Here is a 24,454-nt window from a genome sequence, read left to right as displayed (position 1 = left end):
AAGACATCTCAACCAGCTATGCATTTTGTTTGCCAACTAAGTGGCTAGAGGACATGCTTCGTGGTAACAGCAGTGTCAATCAGTTCCTTCCTGGATCAACGTTCTTGCTGCCTGAATAGTTTTGTGCATAAAAATATATATTTTTTAAAATCGTACCACTTGTTTGGACTTCCGGTAATACGGTATGGAACAGAAACGGTATGAACGTCTGTACACCCCCCCAACCTGTGTGTGTGTTTGTGTGTGTGTGTGTGGTGTGTGTGGTGTGTGTGTGTGTGTGTGTGTGTGTGGTGTGTGTGTGTGTGTGTGTGTGTGTGTTGTGTGTGTGTGTGTGTGTGGTGTGTGTGTGTGTGTGTGTGTGTGTGTGTATATAAGTGCTGTGATGTAGTTTCACCACCTTGCAGTCTCACCGTTAGGAATGAAGAGGACAGAGGTAGGAAATCCCTGGAGACACGCCTGGAGACCTTTCAAAACTGTGAAGATTGGTGAGTACCCTAACCCCTACACCCAAACCCCTACACCCTAACCCCTACACCCAAACCCCTACACCCTAACCCCCTACACCCTAACCCCTACACCCTACCCCCCTACACCCAAACCCCTACACCCTGACCCCCTACACCCTAACCCCTACACCCTACCCCCCCTACACCCTAACCCCTATACCCTAACCCCCTACACCCTAACCCCTACACCCTAACCCCCTACACCCTAACCCCTACACCCTAACCCCCTACACCCTAACCCCTACACCCTAACCACTACACCCTAACCCCCAACACCCTAACCCCTACACACTAACACCCTACACCCTAACCCCCTACACCCTAACCCCTACACACTAACACCCTACACCCTAGCCCCCTATACCCTAACCCCTACACCCTAACCCCCTACACCCTAACCCCCTACACCCTAACCCCCTACACCCTAACCCCTACACCCTAACCCCCTACACCCTGACCCCTACACACTAACCCCCTACACCCTAACCCCCTATACCCTAACCCCTACACCCTAACCCCCTACACCCTAACCCCTACACCCTAACCCCTACACACTAACCCCCTGCACCCTAACTCCCTACACCCTGACCCCTACACACTAACACCCTACACCCTAACCCCCTACACCCTGACCCCTACACACTAACCCCCTACACCCTAACCCATACACCCTAACCCCCTACACCCTAACCCCTACACACTAACACCCTACACCCTAACCCCCTACACCCTAACCCCTACACACTAACACCCTACACCCTAGCCCCCTATACCCTAACCCCTACACCCTAACCCCCTACACCCTAACCCCCTACACCCTAACCCCCTACACCCTAACCCCTACACCCTAACCCCCTACACCCTGACCCCTACACACTAACCCCTACACCCTAACCCCCTATACCCTAACCCCTACACCCTAACCCCCTACACCCTAACCCCTACACACTAACCCCCTGCACCCTAACCCCTACACCCTAACCCCCTACACCCTGACCCCTACACACTAACCCCCTACACCCTAACCCATACACACTAACCCCTACACCATAACCCCCTACACCCTAACCCCTACACACTAACCCCCTGCACCCTAACCCCCTACACCCTAACCCCTACACACTAACCCCCTGCACCCTAACCCCCTAACCCCCTGCACCCTAACACCCTACAGCCTAACCCCTACACCCTAACCCCCTACACCCTGACCCCCTACACACTAACACCCTACAGCCTAACCCCTACACCCTAACCCCGTACACCCTAACCCCCTACACCCTAACCCCCTACACCCTAACCCCTACACACCAACACCCTACAGCCTAACCCCTACACCCTAACCCCTACACCCTGACCCCCTACACCCTGACCCCCTACACCCTGACCCCCTACACCCTAACCCCCTACACCCTGACCCCCTACACCCTGACCCCCTACACCCTAACCCCCTACACCCTGACCCCCTACACCCTAACCCCCTACACCCTAACCCCTTGTGTTTACCCAAACTTCTGTACTTTTTTTATTATACTAGAATATGAAAAACAGTTTGGTACTAGATTATTATAATTTTTTGGGTGAGTTTTTGGGTCTTACTATAAATAATGGACCCAATGTGTGACATTTTCAAAACGATTTGAAACAAAAATAAGAACGAGTTCTACGCAGTGCCACATGTGTACTTAGAGGAGTAAAAGTGAATATATTCACATTTCCCATAATGCAACACTAGGTCGAGGACTATACATCCTGTTAGCACGTTTCGTACAGACGTTGGCAAGCACTCAATTGTAACTTTTTAAGGACCTCAATTTTATACAATTGTATAATTTATATAAATGTACATATAGGGCCTAATATATAACACCCCCCCCCCCCCCCCCCCCCCCGTCCAACCAAAAAAAGCTAAAAGTGTCAAAAAAGTAAGCCATTAGGGTTAGTAATGCATAAAAAGCATATAATAATGCATATTTTGGGGGGGCTTGCCAATGCATTGATTTTCAAATCATTATTATATTGTAAACTGTGTGAGGATAACGTGGACTTGCCTGACTAAATAGATTGGATGCATGGTGATGTTTCTGTGTCCTATGAGGCCGACACAGGCACACATAATAAAGCACGTGAATATTGGTAGCATTAAAACCTCTCCATGTGATTGTCACCATCGCTGTTTTTTTTTGTTGTTGTTATAAATAGAAAGTGACCCCCCCCCCCCCCCCCAAAAAAAGGATTTGTATGGAAAGCCAAGTTGAAGTCAACATTAGATTGCTGTCATCGTCATAACAACTGCACGTGGGTTTCACCTTAAATGAACAGGGTACCCTTCAATGGAAGCGTTGGGACACAAACGAACATCTCTCACAAAGACTGATCCACAATGAAATCACAGATAATTATAAGGCAGCAGGAGAGAACGTACACATTGCTTTCAATAATTACAATAACTTTTCAGGCATCTAATTGAGGAAATGTCAGATTTTTCAAAAGTAGGCCTATTCCCAGTACTTGAATTTCTGAGCTCCAAATTAAAGTTCAGGGAGGCTACTTCACGCTGCTTGTATTGCAGGTGTAACATGGAAACCAGAAATCTATTTGTCCTTTCATTACCAGATCATATTGTCAATAAGATCACTAGGCTATCATTAGGCCATGTGATGTGTTGTCGTTATATCCAGAATAATTCATAGGAATGATCAAGTCAATGTAAATATGTCCAGGTAGTCGTTTGATTAACTGTTCAACAGTCTTATGGCTTGTTTGCTATAAGAGTGTTGTTTAGGATCCTCTTGAACCTAGACTTGGCGCTCCGGTACCGCTTGCTGTGCGGTAGCCGAGAGAAGAGTCTATGACTAGGGTAGCTGAGTCTTTGACCATTTTTAAGGCCTTCCTCTGATACCGCCTGGTATAGAGGTCCTGGATGGCAAGAAGCTTGGCCCCAGTGATGTACTGGGCCGTACGCACTACCCTCTGTAGCGCCTTGCGGTCAGAGGCCGAGCAGTTGCCGTAGCAGGCAGTGATGCAACCCGTCAGGATGCTCTCGATGGTGCAGCTGTAAAACCTTTTGAGGATTTGAGGACCGATGCTAAATCTTTTCAGTCTCCTGAGGGAGAATAGGCTTTGTCGTGCCCTCTTCACAACTGTCATGGTGTGCTTCGACCATGTTAGTTTGTTGGTGATGTGAACGCCAAGGAACTTGAAGCTCTCAACCTGCTCCACTACAGCCCCATCGATGAGAATGGGGGCGTTCTCCATCCTTCTTTTCCTGTAGTCCACAATCATCTCCTTTGTCTTGATCACGTTGAGGGAGAGGTTGTTGTCCTGGCACCACACGGTCAGGTCTCGGTCCTCCTCCCTATAGGCTGTCTCATCGTTGTTAGTGATCAGGCCTAACACTGTTGTGTCGTCAGCAAACTTAATGATGGTTTTGGAGTCGTGCCTGGCCGTGCAGTCATGAGTGAACAGGGAGTACAGCAGGGGACTGAGCACGCACCCCTGAGAGGCCCCCAGTGTTGAGGATCAGCGTGGCGGATGTGTTGTTGCCTACCCTTATCACCCGGGGGCCGTCAGGAAGTCCAGGATCCAGTTTGCAGAGGGAGGTGTTTAGTCACAGGGCCCTTAGCTTAGTGATGAGCTTTGAGGGCACTATGGTGTCGAACGCTGAGCTGTAGTCAATGAACAGCATTCTCACATAGGTGTTCCTTTTGTCCAGGTGTGGTATTTGGTATTTTATTAGGATCCATTAGCTGTTGCAAAAGCAGCGGCTACCCTTCCTGGGGGTCCACACAGAACACAGAACACAGAACACAGAACACAAATCATGAAACAATACAGAATGACATAATACAGAACATCAATAGACAAGAACAGCTCAAGGATGGGACTACATACATTTTTTTTTAAATGCACATGTAGCCTATATATCAATACATACACACAAACTATCTAGGTCCAATAGGGGAGAGGTGTTGTGCCGTGAGGTGTTGCTTTATCTGTTTTCTGAAACCAGGTTTGCTGTTTATTTGTTCAATATGAGATGGAAGGAAATTCCATGCAATAAGGGCTCTATATAATACTCTACGCTTTCTTGAATTATTCCTGGATTTTGGGACTGTGAAAAGACCCCTGGTCTGGTAAGTGTGTATGTCAGAGCTGTGTGTAAGTTGACTATGCAAACAATTTGGGATTTTCAGCACATTAATGTTTTTTATAAAAAGAAGAAGTGATGCATTCAGTCTCTCCCCAACTCTTAAAACTTCTTAGGGCTGAGGTCCCGTTAACGGGATCGATATGACAACAGCAATGCGGCCAAATTCAAAACAACAGAAATTAACATTCCTCAAACATAGAAGTATTTCACACCATTTTAAAGATACACTTCTTATTAACTTCTTGTGTCGAGCCATCCCGGATCGTGAATACAGCCTCAAGCTCATTACCATAACGCAACGTTAACTATTCATGAAAATCGCAAATGAAATGATGTTTTCAATGAGGAGACTCTCAGTTAGATAGCAAATGCTCAGTTTTTTCTGAAAGATTATTTGTTTAGGAGAAATTGCTCCGTTTGGTGCGTCACGTTTGGCTACCAAAAAAAAACGATATCGACTGAAACATGGTAAACGTTGTTTACAATCAATCCTCAAGGTGTTATAATATATCGTTCGTTGAAAGCCTCCTCTCTCCTCTCAATCACTGGATGACTGTTCAACCTCTCTTTCATATCGTCTGAGATCCCCAAGGATTGGAAAGCTGCCGCAGTCATCCCCCTCTTCAAAGGGGGTGACATCCTGGACCCAAACTGTTACAGACCTATATCCATCCTGCCCTGCCTATCTAAGGTCTTCGAAAGCCAAGTCAACAAACAGGTCACTGACCATCTCGAATCCCACCGTACCTTCTCCGCTGTGCAATCTGGTTTCGGAGCCGGTCACAGGTGCACCTCAGCCACACTCAAGGTACTAAACGATATCATAACCGCCATCGATAAAAGACAGTACTGTGCAGCCGTCTTCATCGACCTTGCCAAGGCTTTCGACTCTGTCAATCACCATATTCTTATCGGCAGACTCAGTAGCCTCGGTTTTTCGGATGACTGCCTTGCCTGGTTCACCAATTACTTTGCAGACAGAGTTCAGTGTGTCAAATCGGAGGGCATGCTGTCCGGTCCTCAGCAGTCTCTATGGGGGTGCCACAGGGTTAAATTCTCGGGCCGACTCTTTTCTCTGTATATATCAATGATGTTGCTCTTGCTGCGGGCGATTCCCTGATCCACCTCTACGCAGACGACACCATTCTATATACTTTCGGCCCGTCATTGGACACTGTGCTATCTAACCTCCAAACAAGCTTCAATGCCATACAACACTCCTTCCGTGGCCTCCAACTGCTCTTAAACGCTAGTAAAACCAAATGCATGCTTTTCAACCGATCGCTGCCTGCACCCGCATGCCCGACTAGCATCACCACCCTGGATGGTTCCGACCTAGAATATGTGGACATCTATAAGTACCTAGGTGTCTGGCTAGACTGCAAACTCTCCTTCCAGACTCATATCAAACATCTCCAATCGAAAATCAAATCAAGAGTCGGCTTTCTATTCCGCAACAAAGCCTCCTTCACTCACGCCGCCAAGCTTACCCTAGTAAAACTGACTATCCTACCGATCCTCGACTTCGGCGATGTCATCTACAAAATGGCTTCCAACACTCTACTCAGCCAACTGGATGCAGTCTATCACAGTGCCATTCGTTTTGTCACTAAAGCACCTTATACCACCCACCACTGCGACTTGTATGCTCTAGTCGGCTGGCCCTCGCTACATATTCGTCGCCAGACCCACTGGCTCCAGGTCATCTACAAGTCCATGCTAGGTAAAGCTCCGCCTTATCTCAGTTCACTGGTCACGATGGCAACAGCCATCCGTAGCACGCGCTCCAGCAGGTGTATCTCACTGATCATCCCTAAAGCCAACACCTCATTTGGCCGCCTTTCGTTCCAGTACTCTGCTGCCTGTGACTGGAACGAATTGCAAAAATCGCTGAAGTTGGAGACTTTTATCTCCCTCACCAACTTCAAACATCAGCTATCTGAGCAGCTAACCGATCGCTGCAGCTGTACATAGTCTATTGGTAAATAGCCCACCCCATTTTCACCTACCTCATCCCCATACTGTTTTTATTAATTTACTTTTCTGCTCTTTTGCACACCAATATCTCTACCTGTACATGACCATCTGATCATTTATCACTCCAGTGTTAATCTGCAATATTGTAATTATTCGCCTACCTCCTCATGCCTTTTGCACACATTGTATATAGACTCCCCCTTTGTTTTCTACTGTGTTATTGACTTGTTAATTGTTTACTCCATGTGTAACTCTGTGTTGTCTGCTCACACTGCTATGCTTTATCTTGGCCAGGTCGCAGTTGCAAATGAGAACTTGTTCTCAACTAGCCTACCTGGTTAAATAAAGGTGAAATAAAAAAAATAAAAAAATTAAAAATTACTGCGTGCAGCTTGTAGATTACGCACCAATTTAGACAAAGGGCACCGGGCGGAACCCTGGTAAATGTAGTCTCTTATGGCCAATCTCCCAGTGATATGCCTACAAATACGTCACAATGCTGCAGACACCTTGGAGAAACGATAGGAAGGGCAGGCTCATTCCTGGCGCATTCACAGCCATATAAGGAGACAATGGAAAACAGAGCTTCAAAAATTCTGCCCATTTCCTGGTTGAAGTTTTATCTTGGTTTCGCCTGTAGCAGGAGTTCTGTGGCACCACAGATAATATCTTTGCAGTTTTGGAAACCTTAGAGTGTTTTCTTTCCAAAGCTGCCAATTATATGCATAGTCGAGCATCTTTTCGTGACAAAATATTGCACTTAAAACGGGCACGTTTTTTAATCCATAAATTAAAAGAGCGCCCCCTATATCCAAGAAGTTAATCACACCCCAGTGTCCGATTTCAAGTAGACTTTATGGCGAAAGCACCCCAGCGATTATGTTATGTCAGAGCCAAGTCACAGAAAAACACAGCCATTTTTCCAGCCAAAGAGAGGAGTCCCAAAAATCAGAAATAGAGATAGAATGAATCACTAACCTTTGATGATCTTCATCAGATGACACTCATCAGTTGACACTCAGATGACACTGATGACATTCATCAGATGACACTCACATCAAACGATGTATAGAATCAATCTTTAGGATGTTTTTAAACATCAATCTTCAATAACGTTCCAACCGGAGAATTCCTTTGTCTGTAGAATTGCGATGGAACAGAGCTCGCGCTCAGGTGAATGAGTGTCACAAGCTCAAGGCATTCTGGCAGACCTCTGACTCATTCCCCTCTCATTTGGCCCCACTTCACAGTAGAAGCATCAAACAAGATTCTAAAGTCGGTTGACATCTAGTGGAAGCCGTAGGAAGTACAACATGACCAATATCCCACTGTATCTTCAATAGGGAATGGGTTGAAAAATGACCAACCTCAGATTTCCCACTTCCTGGTTGGATTTTTTTCTCAGGTTTTTGCCTGCCATATGAGTTAGGTTATACTCACAGACATCATTCACACAGTTTTAGAAATGTCAGAGTGTTTTCTATCCAATACTAATAATACTACTATACTAATACTATGCATATATTAGCAACTGGGACTGAGTAGCAGGCAGTTTACTCTGGGCACCTCTGGGCACCTTATTCATCCAAGCTACTCAACACTGCCCCCAGCCATAAGAAGACTCTTAACCTAGAGAGACTGGCATGCATGGCATTTATATCATCCTTCTTATTACAATTAAGAGCAAAACGTGGCACTTTGTTCTGGGCCAGCTGCAGCTTAACTAGGTCTTTGCTTGCAGCACTGGATCACTACTGGACAATAATCAAGATTAGACAAGACTAGAGCCTGCAGAACTTGCTTTTTGGAGTGTGGTGTCAAAAAAGCAGAGCATCTCTTTATTACGGACAGACCTCTCCCCATCTCTTTATTACGGACAGACCTCTCCCCATCTCTACAACCATTGAATCTATAGGTTTTGACCATGACAGTTTACAATCTAAGGTAACACCAAGTCATTTAGTCTCCTCAACTTGTTCAACAGCCACACTATTCATTACCAGATTCAGCTGAGGTCTAGCCCTTAAGGAATGATTTGTACCAAATACAATGCTCTTAGTTTTAGAGATGTTCAGGGCCAGTTTATTACTGGCCATCCATTCCAAAACAGACTGCAACTCTTTGTTAAGGGTTTCAGTGACTTCATTAGCTGTGGTTGCTGATGCGTATATGGTTGACTCATCAGCATACATGGACACACATGCTTTGTTTCATGCCAGTGGCAGGTCATTGGTAAAAATAGAAAAAGAGTAGAGGGCTTAGAGATCTGCCCTGCGGTACACCACTCTCTACATGTTTGACATTAGAAAAGAGTAGAGGGCCTAGAGATCTGCCCTGCGGTACACCACACTTTACATGTTTGACATTAGAGAAGCCTCCATTAATGAAAACCTTTTGAGTTCTGTTAGATAGATAGCTCAGAATCCACATTATGGCAGAGGTTGAAAAGCCATAACATATAGGTTTTTTCTACAACAAGTGGTCAATAATATCAAAGGCTGAAATCTAACAGTACAGCTCCCACAATCTTCTTATTATTGATTTTCTTCAACCAATCATCAGTCATTTGTGTCAGTGCAGTACATGCTGAGTGCCCTTTTCTATAAGCATGTTGAAAATATGTTGTTCATTTGTTTACAGAGAAATAGCATTGTATTTGGTCAAACACCATTTTTTACAACCATTTGTCTAAGAGCTGGAGCTAAGCTGATAGGTTGGATGTTAGAACCAGTAAAGGCCTCTTTACCACTCTTGGGTAGCGGAATGACTTTGGCTTCCCTCCAGACCTGAGGACAAAGACTTTCCTCTAGGCTCAGATTAAATATATGATAGATAGGAGTGGCTATAGAGTTAGCTACCATCCTCAGTAGGAGTGGCTATAGAGTTAGCTACCATCCTCAGTAGGAGTGGCTATAGAGTCAGTAGGAGTGGCTATAGAGTCAGCTACCATCCTCAGTAGGAGTGGCTATAGAGTCAGCTACCATCCTCAGTAGGAGTGGCTATAGAGTCAGTAGGAGTGGCTATAGAGTCAGCTACCATCCTCAGTAGGAGTGGCTATAGAGTCAGCTACCATCCTCAGTAGGAGTGGCTATAGAGTCAGCTACCATCCTCAGTAGGAGTGGCTATAGAGTCAGCCACCATCCTCAGTAGGAGTGGCTATAGAGTCAGCTACCATCCTCAGTAGGAGTGGCTATAGAGTCAGCCACCATCCTCAGTAGGAGTGGCTATAGAGTCAGCTACCATCCTCAGTAGGAGTGGCTATAGAGTCAGCTACCATCCTCAGTAGGAGTGGCTATAGAGTCAGCTACCATCCTCAGTAGGAGTGGCTATAGAGTCAGCTACCATCCTCAGTAGGAGTGGCTATAGAGTCAGCTACCATCCTCAGTAGGAGTGGCTATAGAGTCAGCCACCATCCTCAGTAGGAGTGGCTATAGAGTCAGCTACCATCCTCAGTAGGAGTGGCTATAGAGTCAGCTACCATCCTCAGTAGGAGTGGCTATAGAGTCAGCTACCATCCTCAGTAGGAGTGGCTATAGAGTCAGCTACCATTCTCAGTAGGAGTGGCTATAGAGTCAGATACCATCCTCAGTAGGAGTGGCTATAGAGTCAGCTACCATCCTCAGTAGGAGTGGCTATAGAGTCAGATACCATCCTCAGTAGGAGTGGCTATAGAGTCAGATACCATCCTCAGTAGGAGTGGTTATAGAGTCAGCTACCATCCTCAGTAGGAGTGGTTATAGAGTCAGCTACCATCCTCAGTAGGAGTGGCTATAGAGTCAGCTACCATCCTCAGTAGGAGTGGTTATAGAGTCAGCTATCATCCTCAGTAGGAGTGGTTATAGAGTCAGCCACCATCCTCAGTAGGAGTGGCTATAGAGTCAGCTACCATCCTCAGTAGGAGTGGCTATAGAGTCAGCTACCATCCTCAGTAGGAGTGGTTATAGAGTCAGCTATCATCCTCAGTAGGAGTGGCTATAGAGTCAGCTACCATCCTCAGTAGGAGTGGCTATAGAGTCAGCTACAATCCTCAGTAGGAGTGGTTATAGAGTCAGCTATCATCCTCAGTAGGAGTGGCTATAGAGTCAGCTACCATCCTCAGTAGGAGTGGTTATAGAGTCAGCTATCATCCTCAGTAGGAGTGGCTATAGAGTCAGCTACCATCCTCAGTAGGAGTGGCTATAGAGTCAGCTACCATCCTCAGTAGGAGTGGCTATAGAGTCAGCTACCATCCTCAGTAGGAGTGGCTATAGAGTCAGCTACCATCCTCAGTGGGAGTGGCTATAGAGTCAGCTACCATCCTCAGTAGGAGTGGCTATAGAGTCAGCTACCATCCTCAGTAGGAGTGGCTATAGAGTCAGCTACCATCCTCAGTAGGAGTGGCTATAGAGTCAGCTACCATCCTCAGTAGGAGTGGCTATAGAGTCAGCTACCATCCTCAGTAGGAGTGGCTATAGAGTCAGCTACCATCCTCAGTAGGAGTGGCTATAGAGTCAGCTATCATCCTCAGTAGGAGTGGCTATAGAGTCAGCTACCATCCTCAGTAGGAGTGGTTATGGAGTCAGCTATCATCCTCAGTAGGAGTGGCTATAGAGTCAGCTACCATCCTCAGTAGGAGTGGCTATAGAGTCAGCTACCATCCTCAGTAGGAGTGGCTATAGAGTCAGCTACCATCCTCAGTAGGAGTGGCTATAGAGTCAGCTACCATCCTCAGTAGGAGTGGTTATAGAGTCAGCTACCATCCTCAGTAGGAGTGGCTATAGAGTCAGCTACCATCCTCAGTAGGAGTGGCTATAGAGTCAGCTACCATCCTCAGTAGGAGTGGCTATAGAGTCAGCTTCCATCCTCAGTAGGAGTGGCTATAGAGTCAGCTACCATCCTCAGTAGGAGTGTCTATAGAGTCAGCTACCATCCTCAGTAGGAGTGGCTATAGAGTCAGCTACCATCCTCAGTAGGAGTGGTTATAGAGTCAGCTACCATCCTCAGTAGGAGTGGCTATAGAGTCAGCTACCATCCTCAGTAGGAGTGGTTATAGAGTCAGCTACCATCCTCAGTAGGAGTGGCTATAGAGTCAGCTACCATCCTCAGTAGGAGTGGCTATAGAGTCAGCTACCATCCTCAGTAGGAGTGGCTGTAGAGTCAGCTACCATCCTCAGTAGGAGTGGCTCTAGAGTCAGCTACCATCCTCAGTAGGAGTGGCTATAGAGTCAGCTACCATCCTCAGTAGGAGTGGCTATAGAGTCAGCCACCATCCTCAGTAGGAGTGGCTATAGAGTCAGCTACCATCCTCAGTAGGAGTGGCTATAGAGTCAGCTACCATCCTCAGTAGGAGTGGCTATAGAGTCAGCCACCATCCTCAGTAGGAGTGGCTATAGAGTCAGCTACCATCCTCAGTAGGAGTGGCTCTAGAGTCAGCTACCATCCTCAGTAGGAGTGGCTATAGAGTCAGCTACCATCCTCAGTAGGAGTGGCTATAGAGTCAGCCACCATCCTCAGTAGGAGTGGCTATAGAGTCAGCTACCATCCTCAGTAGGAGTGGCTATAGAGTCAGCTACCATCCTCAGTAGGAGTGGCTATAGAGTCAGCTACCATCCTCAGTAGGAGTGGCTATAGAGTCAGCTACCATCCTCAGTAGGAGTGGCTCTAGAGTCAGCTACCATCCTCAGTAGGAGTGGCTATAGAGTCAGCTACCATCCTCAGTAGGAGTGGCTATAGAGTCAGCCACCATCCTCAGTAGGAGTGGCTATAGAGTCAGCTACCATCCTCAGTAGGAGTGGCTATAGAGTCAGCTACCATCCTCAGTAGGAGTGGCTATAGAGTCAGCCACCATCCTCAGTAGGAGTGGCTATAGAGTCAGCTACCATCCTCAGTAGGAGTGGCTATAGAGTCAGCTACCATCCTCAGTAGGAGTGGCTATAGAGTCAGCCACCATCCTCAGTAGGAGTGGCTATAGAGTCAGCTACCATCCTCAGTAGGAGTGGCTATAGAGTCAGCTACCATCCTCAGTAGGAGTGGCTATAGAGTCAGCTACCATCCTCAGTAGGAGTGGTTATAGAGTCAGCTACCATCCTCAGTAGGAGTGGTTATAGAGTCAGCTACCATCCTCAGTAGGAGTGGCTATAGAGTCAGCTACCATCCTCAGTAGGAGTGGTTATAGAGTCAGCTACCATCCTCAGTAGGAGTGGCTATAGAGTCAGCTACCATCCTCAGTAGGAGTGGTTATAGAGTCAGCTACCATCCTCAGTAGGAGTGGCTATAGAGTCAGCTACCATCCTCAGTAGGAGTGGCTATAGAGTCAGCCACCATCCTCAGTAGGAGTGGCTATAGAGTCAGCTACCATCCTCAGTAGGAGTGGCTATAGAGTCAGCTACCATCCTCAGTAGGAGTGGCTATAGAGTCAGCTACCATCCTCAGTAGGAGTGGTTATAGAGTCAGCTACCATCCTCAGTAGGAGTGGTTATAGAGTCAGCTACCATCCTCAGTAGCTTTCTATCTATGTTGTCAATTGCCAGGAGGTTTGTCATTATTGATCGATAACAATACATCTTCCACCTCTCCCACAATAACTTTACAACATTCAAACTTGCTTTTCTTTCATTATTAGTTTTTTTATGTATGAATACAATTGCTCACTGTTCGTTGTTAACATTTCCTGCCTAAATTCGCCCACTTTGACAATTAAATAATAATTAAAATAATTGGCAACATCAAATGGTTTGGTGATGAATAAGCCATCTGATTGGATGAAAGATGGAGTTGAATTTGTCTTCCTGCCCAAAATTTCATTTAAAGTACTCAAAGGTTTTTTCCATCATTTTTTATATCATTAATCTTGGCTTCATAATACAGTTTCTTCTTCTTTGTGTTGAGTTTAGTCACATCATTTCTCAATTTCCATTGAGTCAGCCAATCAGATGTGCTGTAAGTCAGCCAGTCAGATGTGCTGTAAGTCAGCCAATCAGATGTACAGTAGCCACTCCTGTTGCACCATCTCTTTCAACCATACAGTTTTTCAATTCCTTATCAATCCATGGAGCCTTAACAGTTCTAACAGTCAGTTTCTTAACAGGTGCTTGTTTATCAATAATTGGAAGAAGTAATTTCATAAATTCGTCAAGTACAGCTTTGTCGGTGATCAGGCCTACCACTGTTGTGTAAGGGCAGTGTGGAGTGCAATAGAGTTTGCATCATCTGATGATCTGTTTGGGTGGTATGCAAATTGGAGTGGGGTCTAGGGTTTCTGGGATGATGGTGTTGATATGAGCCATGACTAGCCTTTCAAATCATTTCCTGGCTACAGATGTGAGTGCAATGGGTCGGTAGCCATTTAGGCAGGTTACCTTAGTGTTCTTGGGCACAGGGACAATGGTGGTCTGCTTGAAACATGTTGGTATTACAGACAGACAGGGAGAGGTTGAAAATGTCAGTGAAGACACTTGCCAGTTGGTCAGCGCATGCTCGGAGTACACGTCCTGGTAATTTATTTATTTTTTATTTGACCTTTATTTAACTAGGCAAGTCAGTAAAGAACAAATTCTCATTTTCAATGACGGCCTAGGAACAGTGGGTTAACTGCCTGTTCAGGGGCAGAACGGCAGATTTGTACCTTGTCAGCTCGGGGGTTTGAACTTGCAACCTTCCAGTTACTAGTCCAACACTCTAACCACTAGGCTACCCTGCCGCCTGGCCCTGTGGCATTGTTAATGTTGACCTGTTTAAAAGTCTTACTCACATCGGCTGCGGAGAGCGTGATCACACAGTTGTCCGGAACAGCTGATGCTCTCATGCATGTTTCAGTGTTACTTGCCTCAAAGCGAGCATAGCATATTTAGCTCGTCTGGTAGGCTCGTGTCACTGGGAAGCTCTCGGCTTACGATTTTGGACATTCATCAAGACACCAACCAGGTATTCTACAGGTGTGTCAAAGCTGGTACCAAGAGACTGAAAAACAGCTTCTATCTCAAGGCCAGTAGACTGTTAAACAGCTTCTATCTCAAGGCCAGTAGACTGTTAAACAGCCATCACTAACATACAGCCATCACTGCCAACATACAGACTCAAATCACTGGCCACTTTAATAAATTGATTTAATAATGGTATCCTTTTGAAGCTTCCAGTCTGTTATTCGAACTCAGTCAGCATGACAGAGTGATTTCCAGCCTGGTCCTTGTCAACACTCACACCTGTGTTAACGAGAGAATCACTGACATGTCAGCTGGTCCTTTTGTGGCAGGGCTGAAATGCAGTGGATTTTTTTGGGGGGGGTTTTGGGGGGGGGGGGGGGATTCAGTTCTTTTGCATGGCAAAGAGGGACTTTGCAATTAATTGCAATTCATCTGATCACTCTTCATAACATTCTGGAGTAAATGCAAATTGCCATCATACAAACTGAGGCAGCAGACTTGGTGAAAATTAATATTTGTGTCATTCTCAAAACTTTTATCCACGACTGTACTTATGTATGTATATACAGTACTACACAGAGCCATGACTACATGGAACTCTATTCCACAGTACTACACAGAGCCATGACTACATGGAACTCTATTCCACAGTACTACACAGAGCCATGACTACATGGAACTCTATTCCACATCAAGTAACTGACACAAGCAGTAAAATTAGATAAAAAAAAAAACAGATTAAAAAAACAACTTATGGAACAGTGGGGACTGTGAAGCAACACAAACATTGGCACAGACACACACTGTACATACACACACACACACACACACGATAACATACGCACTATACATACACATGGATTTAGTACTGTAGATATGTGGTAGTGGTGAAGTAGGGGTCCGAGGGCACACAGTGTGTTGTAGATATGTGGTAGTGGTGAAGTAGGGGTCCGAGGACACACAGTGTGTTGTAGATATGTGGTAGTGGTGAAGTAGGGGTCCGAGGACACACAGTGTGTTGTAGATATGTGGTAGTGGTGAAGTAGGGGTCCGAGGACACACAGTGTGTTGTAGATATGTGAATGTATTGTAATGTTTTAACATTTTTATAAACTGCCTTCATTTTTGTGGGACCCCAGGAAGAGTAGCTGCTGCTTTGACATCAGCTAATGGGGATCCATAATAAACCCCAGGATGAGTAGCTGCTGCTTTGGCATCAGCTAATGGGGATCCATAATAAACCCCAGGAAGAGTAGCTGCTGCTTTGGCATCAGCTAATGGGGATCCATAATAAACCCCAGGATGAGTAGCTGCTGCTTTGGCATCAGCTAATGGGGATCCATAATAAACCCCAGGAAGAGTAGCTGCTGCTTTGGCATCAGCTAATGGGGATCCATAATAAACCCCAGGAAGAGTAGCTGCTGCTTTGGCATCAGCTAATGGGGATCCATAATAAACCCCAGGATGAGTAGCTGCTGCTTTGGCATCAGCTAATGGGGATCCATAATAAACCCCAGGAAGAGTAGCTGCTGCTTTGGCATCAGCTAATGGGGATCCATAATAAACCCCAGGATGAGTAGCTGCTGCTTTGACAGCAGCTAATGGGGATCCATAATAAACCCCAGGATGAGTAGCTGCTGCTTTGGCATCAGCTAATGGGGATCCATAATAAACCCCAGGAAGAGTAGCTGCTGCTTTGGCATCAGCTAATGGGGATCCATAATAAACCCCAGGAAGAGTAGCTGCTGCTTTGGCATCAGCTAATGGGGATCCATAATAAACCCCAGGATGAGTAGCTGCTGCTTTGGCATCAGCTAATGGGGATCCATAATAAACCCCAGGATGAGTAGCTGCTGCTTTGACAGCAGCTAATGGGGATCCATAATAAACCCCAGGATGAGTAGCTGCTGCTTTGGCATCAGCTAATGGGGATCCATAATAAACCCCAGGAAGAGTAGCTGCTGCTTTGGCATCAGCTAATGGGGATCCATAATAAACCCCAGGAAGAGTAGCTGCTGCTTTGGCATCAGCTAATGGGGATCCATAATAAACCCCAGGATGAGTAGCTGCTGCTTTGGCATCAGCTAATGGGGATCCATAATAAACCCCAGGATGAGTAGCTGCTGCTTTGGCATCAGCTAATGGGGATCCATAATAAACCCCAGGATGAGTAGCTGCTGCTTTGGCATCAGCTAATGGGGATCCATAATAAACCCCAGGATGAGTAGCTGCTGCTTTGGCATCAGCTAATGGGGATCCATAATAAACCCCAGGAAGAGTAGCTGCTGCTTTGGCATCAGCTAATGGGGATCCATAATAAACCCCAGGAAGAGTAGCTGCTGCTTTGGCATCAGCTAATGGGGATCCATAATAAACCCCAGGATGAGTAGCTGCTGCTTTGGCATCAGCTAATGGGGATCCATAATAAACCCCAGGATGAGTAGCTGCTGCTTTGGCATCAGCTAATGGGGATCCATAATAAACCCCAGGATGAGTAGCTGCTGCTTTGGCATCAGCTAATGGGGATCCATAATAAACCCCAGGATGAGTAGCTGCTGCTTTGGCATCAGCTAATGGGGATCCATAATAAACCCCAGGATGAGTAGCTGCTGCTTTGGCATCAGCTAATGGGGATCCATAATAAACCCCAGGATGAGTAGCTGCTGCTTTGGCATCAGCTAATGGGGATCCATAATAAACCCCAGGATGAGTAGCTGCTGCTTTGGCATCAGCTAATGGGGATCCATAATAAACCCCAGGATGAGTAGCTGCTGCTTTGACAGCAGCTAATGGGGATCCTTAATAAACCCCAGGATGAGTAGCTGCTGCTTTGACAGCAGCTAATGGGGATCCATAATAAACCCCAGGATGAGTAGCTGCTGCTTTGACAGCAGCTAATGGGGATCCATAATAAACCCCAGGATGAGTAGCTGCTGCTTTGACAGCAGCTAATGGGGATCCATAATAAACCCCAGGATGAGTAGCTGCTGCTTTGACAGCAGCTAATGGGGATCCATAATAAACCCCAGGATGAGTAGCTGCTGCTTTGACAGCAGCTAATGGGGATCCATAATAAACCCCAGGATGAGTAGCTGCTGCTTTGACAGCAGCTAATGGGGATCCATAATAAACCCCAGGATGAGTAGCTGCTGCTTTGGCATCAGCTAATGGGGATCCATAATAAACCCCAGGATGAGTAGCTGCTGCTTTGACAGCAGCTAATGGGGATCCATAATAAACCCCAGGATGAGTAGCTGCTGCTTTGGCATCAGCTAATGGGGATCCATAATAAACCCCAGGAAGAGTAGCTGCTGCTTTGGCATCAGCTAATGGGGATCCATAATAAACCCCAGGATGAGTAGCTGCTGCTTTGGCATCAGCTAATGGGGATCCATAATAAACCCCAGGATGAGTAGCTGCTGCTTTGGCATCAGCTAATGGGGATCCATAATAAACCCCAGGAAGAGTAGCTGCTGCTTTGGCATCAGCTAATGGGGATCCATAATAAACCCCAGGATGAGTAGCTGCTGCTTTGGCATCAGCTAATGGGGATCCATAATAAACCCCAGGAAGAGTAGCTGCTGCTTTGACAGCAGCTAATGGGGATCCATAATAAATACAAATAGGATCCTTGACTAGTCCCTCAAAGCACTTCATGATGACAGAAGTGCTTTAGTTCAGTTACGTTCACCTTGCCATAATTAAATGTGGTGTTTCGCAGTTTTTGCGCGAATGCTGCCATCATACATCCGCGCCCGCCGCTTGTTGATAAAACAACCATGGGAATACTTTGATTACAGAGCGGATGAGGACCAGCTCACCGAAACAACTATGGGAATACTTTGATTACAGAGCGGATGAGGGCCAGCTCATCCAAAAACAACTATGGGAATACTTTGATTACAGAGAGGATGAGGGCCAACTCACCCAAAAACAACTATGGGAATACTTTAATTACAGAGCGGATGAGGGCCAGCTCACCCAAAAACAACTATGGGAATACTTTGATTACAGAGAAGATGAGGGCCAACTCACCCAAAAACAACTATGGGAATACTTTGATTACAGAGAAGATGAGGGCCAGCTCACCCAAAAACAACTATGGGAATACTTTGATTACAGAGAAGATGAGGGCCAACTCACCCAAAAACAACTATGGGAATACTTTAATTACAGAGCGGATGAGGGCCAGCTCACCCAAAAACAACTATGGGAATACTTTGATTACAGAGAAGATGAGGGCCAACTCACCCAAAAACAACTATGGGAATACTTTGATTACAGAGCGGATGAGGGCCAGCTCACCCAAAAACAACTATGGGAATACTTTGATTACAGAGAGGATGAGGGCCAACTCACCCAAAAACAACTATAGGAATACTTTGATTACAGAGCGGATGAGGGCCAACTCACCCAAAAACAACTATGGGAATACTTTGATTACAGAGCGGATGAGGGCCAACTCACCGAAACAACTATGCAAATGGTTTTACAAAGCAGTGCAAAGGAGGTTTAGTTCCAAAAACAACAACTATTTTACACATGAAATTATTCTACTAACGACTAAATCCAAATAGTTGCTAAGTGACAATGACATGAAGATACTGTACTGAGCATTCCCGGTTAGCATTCTAATACGACTACATTCTAAAGGTGAAAATGCACTCATAGCGATGACAACAATATATTTAGACTACTTCGTGTTTGTCTGGGCTTGCTAACCACTGTTTTTGGTGGAGCATTGCATTTCCTGGGAGTTAAAATGCAGTGTAAAAAATGTCATTGTATTTCTATGTAGACTATTTCAATATAAAAACGTCAGAAATGAGATTCAAAAGCCTTGTTTACACAGGCAGCCCAATTCTGATCAAAAACATTTACCAATCAGATGAGCTTTGAAAAAAAGATCTGAAGTGAAAAGACCAATTAGTGGAAAACGTATCAGAATTGTGTTTTCCTTGTGGTAAACACAGCCATAGTGGTTTTTATGTCGTTTTGGAACTAAACTATTCATATTGGCCCTGATTTCAGACCTGAGTTAAGCGCGTAAATGCACTTTTTTTTTAACATCCTTCTCTCTCTGTGCGTATTCTGACCTTGAATTTAAGCATGAGAATAGCACGCTATTCACCCGCTTTTTGCTTAGGAGATCAAATAAATGAAGGTGTGGCAGAGGTGTGTCTACAGTTACACCATATTCTGACCTTTACTTAATTCCCTCATAATTCCCACCACTTTTACGGGCGAAGAAACCGCGAATAAGGTCGAGCAAACCAGCCGGTTCCAAGTGGAGAAACACTTTCCTTTTTCCAATATAATCTCCATGCACTGAATGTATAAATGGATTACAAGCTAGGTAAATGAGTAATCAGTTTGTAGAAGGGGATTGTAAATACACGTAGCAATTCTTTTTTTAGATGATTTTTCCTTATGATCCCTGGAAACCAGTTATCTGGAAACAGGCTGAAAATCATATCAACTTGACATGTATATTACAGTCCCCCTTTTCCACAGTGAAATAGGCTACGAATAGCTGTGCCGTTATTCAGAATTATAATTGTGTGCCCTCAGAGTTTGCATAGAGGACATTTGGAGGTCTGTAAGGGCTGAACGTGCCCAGTTGACGCTCTTTAGAATGTTTGGAAAGCCCGGACTCTTCCGTAAAGCCCAGCTCTGTGGAGTGTACGGCTTAAAGTGGTCCTATGGACCGATACTCCAATCTCTTCCATAATGCCCAGCTCTGTGGAGTGTACGGCTTAAAGTGGTCCTATGGACCGATACTCCAATCTCTTCCGTAAAGCCCAGCTCTGTGGAGTGTACGGCTTAAAGTGGTCCTATGGACAGATACTCCAATCTCTTCCGTAAAGCCCAGCTCTGTGGAGTGTACGGCTTAAAGTGGTCCTATGGACCGATACTCCAATCTCTTCCATAAAGCCCAGCTCTGTGGAGTGTACGGCTTAAAGTGGTCCTATGGACCGATACTCCAATCACCGCTGTGGAGCTTTGGCAAATAAATGGGAGGAAAAAAAATCAGAGTGGCTAGATGTGCCAAGCTTATAGAGACGTACCCCAAGAGACTTGCAGCTGCAATTGCTGTAAAAGGTGACTCTACAATGTATTGACTTTGGGGGGGTGAATAGTTACGCACGCTCAAGTTTTCTGTTTTTTTTGGTCTTATTTCTTGTTTGTTTCACAATAAAAAAATATCTAGCATCTTCAAAGTGGTAGGCATGTTGTGTAAATCAAATGATACAAACCCCCCCCCCCAAAAATCAATTTTAATTCCAGGTTGTAAGGCAACAAAATAGGAAAAATGCCAAGGGGGGTGAATACTTTGGCAAGCCACTGTACATGATATTTGTGTGTCTCCCTCATCATTATTCACGATTCATTCAGGATTATCCGTAACCATGGTAGCATCCACATTCATGTAGAAGTGTTTAGAAACATATTCTATTCACAATAAACGTGACTCCAAAATGACACAATACATGATTTACCTTTTTAAAATTATTTAAAATTTGTAAAAAGACCCAAAAAATGTATACTTTATTTAGTTATTTTATATATATTATTATTTTACCGGTAAGTTGACTGAGAACACATTCTAATTTACAGCAACGACCTGGGGAATAGTTACAGGGGAGAGGAGGGGGGGGGGGGGTGAATGAAAGAAGCAAATAGAAGCTTTTTATTATTTTCGTTTTGGCACAAAATAATCTGAACACGACCAAAACCAACATCAAATACATACAACTGTAAAAGCTGTCGTGGGACGAAGGTGAGGACCAAAGGTGCAGCGTGGTAAGCGTTCATCATTTTAATGGTAAAACTGAACACTTATCAAACAAGCAACAAAAGAACAACCGAAACAGCTCAGTCAGGTGCAAAACACACTAAACAGAAAACAACCACCCACAAACAAAAGAGGGAAAACAGGCTGCCTAAATATGGTTCTCAATCAGAGACAACAACTACCCACAACTAACAGGGGGAAAACAGGCTGCCTAAATATGGTTCTCAATCAGAGACAACAACTACCCACAACTAACAGGGGGAAAACAGGCTGCCTAAATATGGTTCTCAATCAGAGACAACAACTACCCACAACTAACAGGGGGAAAACAGGCTGCCTAAATATGGTTCTCAATCAGAGACAACAACTACCCACAACTAACAGGGGGAAAACAGGCTGCCTAAATATGGTTCTCAATCAGAGACAACGATTGACAGCTGCCTCTAATTGGGAACCATACCAGGCCAAACACATAGAAAACCAAAACTAGAACAACACATCGAATGCCCACCCCAACTCACGCCCTGACCAACCTAAACAAGAAACATAACAAAGGAACTAAGGTCAGGACGTGACACCAACAAAGTTATGATGCTTGATGTGTAGTCATTGCATTCTATGCATATTGGAATAAAATACTTTTTTACTACTTATATAAGTTCATTTGTGTTTAAATGTTATTAATTAATTACATTTAAATGTCTAAATGGTTCAAAGCTTACAGTCTGCTCTTTAACCTCATAGTCATTGTTTGATTTCAAATGCAAAATTCTTGGAGTGTAAAAAGTAGAGAAACGTGCTCACTAATTACTGTATGTTTTAATATTTACTGGGTAAGCCACAACTGAGCCAAATAACACACAACTAATAACACAAACAAACAAACAAATAACACTCAACTAATAACACAAACAAACAAACAAATAACACTCAACTAATAACACAAACAAACAAACAAATAACACAAACAAACAAACAACAAATAACACACAACTAATAACACAAACAAACAAACAAATAACACTCAACTAATAACACAAACAAACAAGCAAATAACACTCAACTAATAACACAAACAAACAAACAAATAACACTCAACTAATAACACAAACAAACAAACAAATAACACTCAACTAATAACACAAACAAACAAACAAATAACACTCAACTAATAACACAAACAAACAAACAAATAACACTCAACTAATAACACAAACAAACAAACAAATAACACTCAACTAATAACACAAACAAACAAATAACACTCAACTAATAACACAAACAAACAAACAAATAACACAAACAAACAAACAAACAAATAACACACAACTAATAACACAAACAAACAAACAAATAACACTCAACTAATAACACAACAAACAACAAATAACACTCAACTAATAACACAAACAAACAAACAAATAACACTCAACTAATAACACAAACAAACAAACAAATAACACTCAACTAATAACACAAACAAACAAACAAATAACACAAACAAACAAACAAACAAATAACACACAACTAATAACACAAACAAACAAACAAATAACACTCAACTAATAACACAAACAAACAAGCAAATAACACTCAACTAATAACACAAACAAACAAACAAATAACACTCAACTAATAACACAAACAAACAAATAACACTCAACTAATAACACAAACAAACAAACAAATAACACTCAACTAATAACACAAACAAACAAACAAATAACACTCAACTAATAACACAAACAAACAAACAAATAACACTCAACTAATAACACAAACAAACAAACAAATAACACTCAACTAATAACACAAACAAACAAACAAATAACACTCAACTAATAACACAAACAAACAAACAAATAACACAAACAAACAAACAAACAAATAACACACAACTAATAACACAAACAAACAAACAAATAACACTCAACTAATAACACAAACAAACAAACAAATAACACTCAACTAATAACACAAACAAACAAACAAATAACACTCAACTAATAACACAAACAAACAAACAAATAACACTCAACTAATAACACAAACAAACAAACAAATAACACTCAACTAATAACACAAACAAACAAACAAATAACACTCAACTAATAACACAAACAAACAAATAACACTCAACTAATAACACAAACAAACAAACAAATAACACAAACAAACAAACAAACAAATAACACACAACTAATAACACAAACAACCAAACAAATAACACTCAACTAATAACACAAACAAACAAATAACACTCAACTAATAACACAAACAAACAAATAACACTCAATCGCATTTTTGTTTTGCGCCTTTCAAGGCTATTCCACGGCGTTGTATATTCTCACAGGCTTTAATGGGATTGATAATGGGTTTAGACCATATATGGGTAATTAGGGGTGAAATAGCCAGAGTCATGCAAGAGCACTGAGGCTGAGAACAGTTGGTATTTATCAATGGTTATCTCCTACCAGTGGTTATCTCCTACCAATGGTTATCTCCTACCAATGGTTATCTCCTACCAGTGTGAGACTCGTAAGATTGTTTGATAAATCACACTTTTTCTATACTTAAGTAATATTTTAGAATAATTTCTATGCAATATTGATAAATGCAATATCCCTCTCTCTCTCTCTCTCTCTCTCTCCCTCCCTCTCTCTTTCCCTCTCTATATGTCTCTCTCTTTCGCCTTCTATCTCTCTCTATCTTCCCCCCTCTCTCTCTCTCTCTCTCTCTCTCTCTCTCTCTCTCTCTCTCTCTCTCCCTTTCTCTCCCTTTCTCTCCCTTTCTCTCTCGCTCGCTCTCTCTCGCTCTCTCTCGCTCTCTCTCTCTCTCTCTCTCTCTCTCTCCCTTTCTCTCCCTTTCTCTCTCTCTCTCTCTCTCTCTCTCTCTCTCTTTCCCTCTCTATATTTCTCTCTCTTTCGCCTTCTATCTCTCTCTATCTTCCCCCCCCCCCTCTCTCTCTCTCTCTCTCTCTCTCTCTCTCTCTCTCTCTCTCTCTCTCCCTTTCTCTCCCTTTCTCTCCCTTTCTCTCCCTTTCTCTCTCTCTCTCTCTCTCTCTCTCTCTCTCTCTCTCTAGCTTTCTATCTCTCTCTCTGTAAACATATGTTTACATTGCCAG

At 43.9% G+C, this 24,454-nt stretch overlaps 1 protein-coding gene across 4 annotated transcripts in view; it reads left to right on the top strand.

Moving 5' to 3' along the window:
• The window catches only part of LOC116354448 (regulator of G-protein signaling 17), a 156,335-nt gene that overhangs the window by 109,892 nt on the left and 21,989 nt on the right, over nt 1-24,454 (top strand). For 3 of the 4 annotated variants that reach the window (XM_031794842.1, XM_031794844.1, XM_031794845.1), the window contains one exon: nt 405-485. In XM_031794842.1, coding sequence (XP_031650702.1) covers nt 405-485 — 81 coding nt within the window. The remainder of the gene's footprint in view (nt 1-404; nt 486-24,454) is intronic. The other variant, XM_031794843.1, reaches the window with a different exon arrangement.

The sequence above is a fragment of the Oncorhynchus kisutch genome, linkage group LG17 (assembly GCF_002021735.2).
Source record: "Oncorhynchus kisutch isolate 150728-3 linkage group LG17, Okis_V2, whole genome shotgun sequence".
NCBI lineage: Eukaryota > Metazoa > Chordata > Actinopteri > Salmoniformes > Salmonidae > Oncorhynchus > Oncorhynchus kisutch.
Note: the sequence above shows the minus strand (reverse complement) of the source record. Positions and strands in the feature narration are given on the sequence as shown.